We start from the raw sequence: 1,657 nt of genomic DNA on the forward strand, positions 1-1,657 counted from the left end.
AAGTGCATACAAAATGAAAAGGGCAAACATATTAAATAATAATTTATATAATCTCAAAGGTAAACGCGTTAAATAATAATTTATATAATCCTCTATCGAGTGCCACTTTTCGAGAAAACATTTTTCTCCACAATGTGGACCTTAAAAATTTCAAGGTATTTTTTCCTAAAATATAGAGATGTTAAAGGTGCATTTTATAGTTTGCTTGACTTTTTCAAGCGTTAATCATTACATATTAAACTGAAACCTTAGAAAAACATTCTTATTCTTGAAAATTTCACATTATTTAATGGAAATGCAAAAATGCCTTTGCAGGTTTTCTATGTGAACACCGACTACTCGTGCTCCTTCGGCTTTCTCTCGTTCACTCACATACTACTGTCATGGATCTCTCTCCAGACGGGCACACTCCCACCATTGCACAGCGTGAACGGCCATCACTCGCCACCACCGCCATCAACAGCAGCAGCGCCAAGCCTCCTTTTCGCGTTGTCCCGGACGATTCCAAGCCTGTGCTGCGGGATCCGGTATCCTGCTTTTTGCGCAATATTTTCTGAAAAAGAAATTTCAGTATTTTATCAAAATTTTGGCCAAATAATTCTGTCCCTGATGAGTTTTTTGATGCCAGCTTTTGACTTCGGAACCCATCGAGACGGAGCAAATCCTCCTTCAGCCTCCCCCCCTAAAGCGTTGAGGTTGGGATCACCATGTAGCTGAAAAATGGTGTAACTCTTGATTTTTCTTTTTTTAATAAATTGAAAATTATTCAAGCTTGAAAAGTGTGAGAAACAGTTGATTCGTGTGCAGAGATGTGAGTATTAAAGCTTGTTACTACACATAACAGTCCATACCTCCTTGTGTGGTTGACTAGATGAACTACAGAGTTCCCTGATCTCTTTGATGTGTTGAAAGGTCATGTTCATAACCAAAAGTCTAAGCAAGACGAGATTTATAGGTGGATCAGAGATGTTGTATGCGTCTAGGGAAGTGCAAGAACATGGTGGACCCTTGTGACAGACAGGTGCGAACAGTGCTGGGCCTGCCTTCATCGTCCATGTCATGACTGCGAGCAATTGATTGATAAATTGGCAAAGATCAAGTGGATTGAGGCCAACAGAATAATGCTTTGGGCAAGGATCAATGGATCGTGGTCAAGAGATGAAGGCAAGTGCTTGAGGAAAAGTGTTTTGAAGGATAGTAATATCCATGGCCACATCAGTGCACATCAATGCTTGCAACCAATGAGTGTGAATGTCGGTCATAGGCAAGCAACCGAAGGAAGTCCGAGTTTGTAGGTCGAGCCAACCAGGCTAGAGAGAGCCTATTGATGCATACGCATAAGGAACCAATTAGCAGGCAAGGTATAATGGTTGGGAGGTTAATGCAAATCATGCCATGCTAGTGTTTCGAATGCCGGGGAGCCTTCTCTTTCTATTTTGGGGGTTTTCTTCTTCTCAACATATGAGCTTCAAGGTTGTACAGAAGGGTTTTGCATGCGTATTGAGCATTAGAGTCCACACCACTGTATTCCAATTGAAAAAGTGGTCGTTGTGTTGGTTAAGGGTGAATAGGTGCAAGATTTTGCACCAAACATGTTAAGCGACAGGAAATCCCACAGGAACGGACATGGAGACTTTGAGAGGGCTCAGCACTAATA

General features: G+C 41.5%; 1 protein-coding gene across 1 annotated transcript; it reads left to right on the forward strand.

Annotated features, from left to right (window-relative positions):
- Nucleotides 1-328: 328 nt before the first annotated feature.
- Nucleotides 329-779, forward strand: LOC147632607 (uncharacterized). Its single transcript, XM_086806901.1, has 2 exons — nucleotides 329-527; nucleotides 629-779. The coding sequence occupies exons 1-2, from the start codon at nucleotides 384-386 to the stop codon at nucleotides 692-694; spliced, it is 210 nt and encodes a 69-aa protein (XP_086663027.1). The 5' UTR covers nucleotides 329-383; the 3' UTR covers nucleotides 695-779.
- The last annotated feature ends 878 nt before the right edge of the window (nucleotides 780-1,657 follow it).

The sequence above is a fragment of the Cibotium barometz genome, chromosome 13 (genome assembly GCF_041138505.1).
Source record: "Cibotium barometz isolate CiBa-2024 chromosome 13, ASM4113850v1, whole genome shotgun sequence".
Lineage (NCBI taxonomy): Eukaryota > Viridiplantae > Streptophyta > Polypodiopsida > Cyatheales > Cibotiaceae > Cibotium > Cibotium barometz.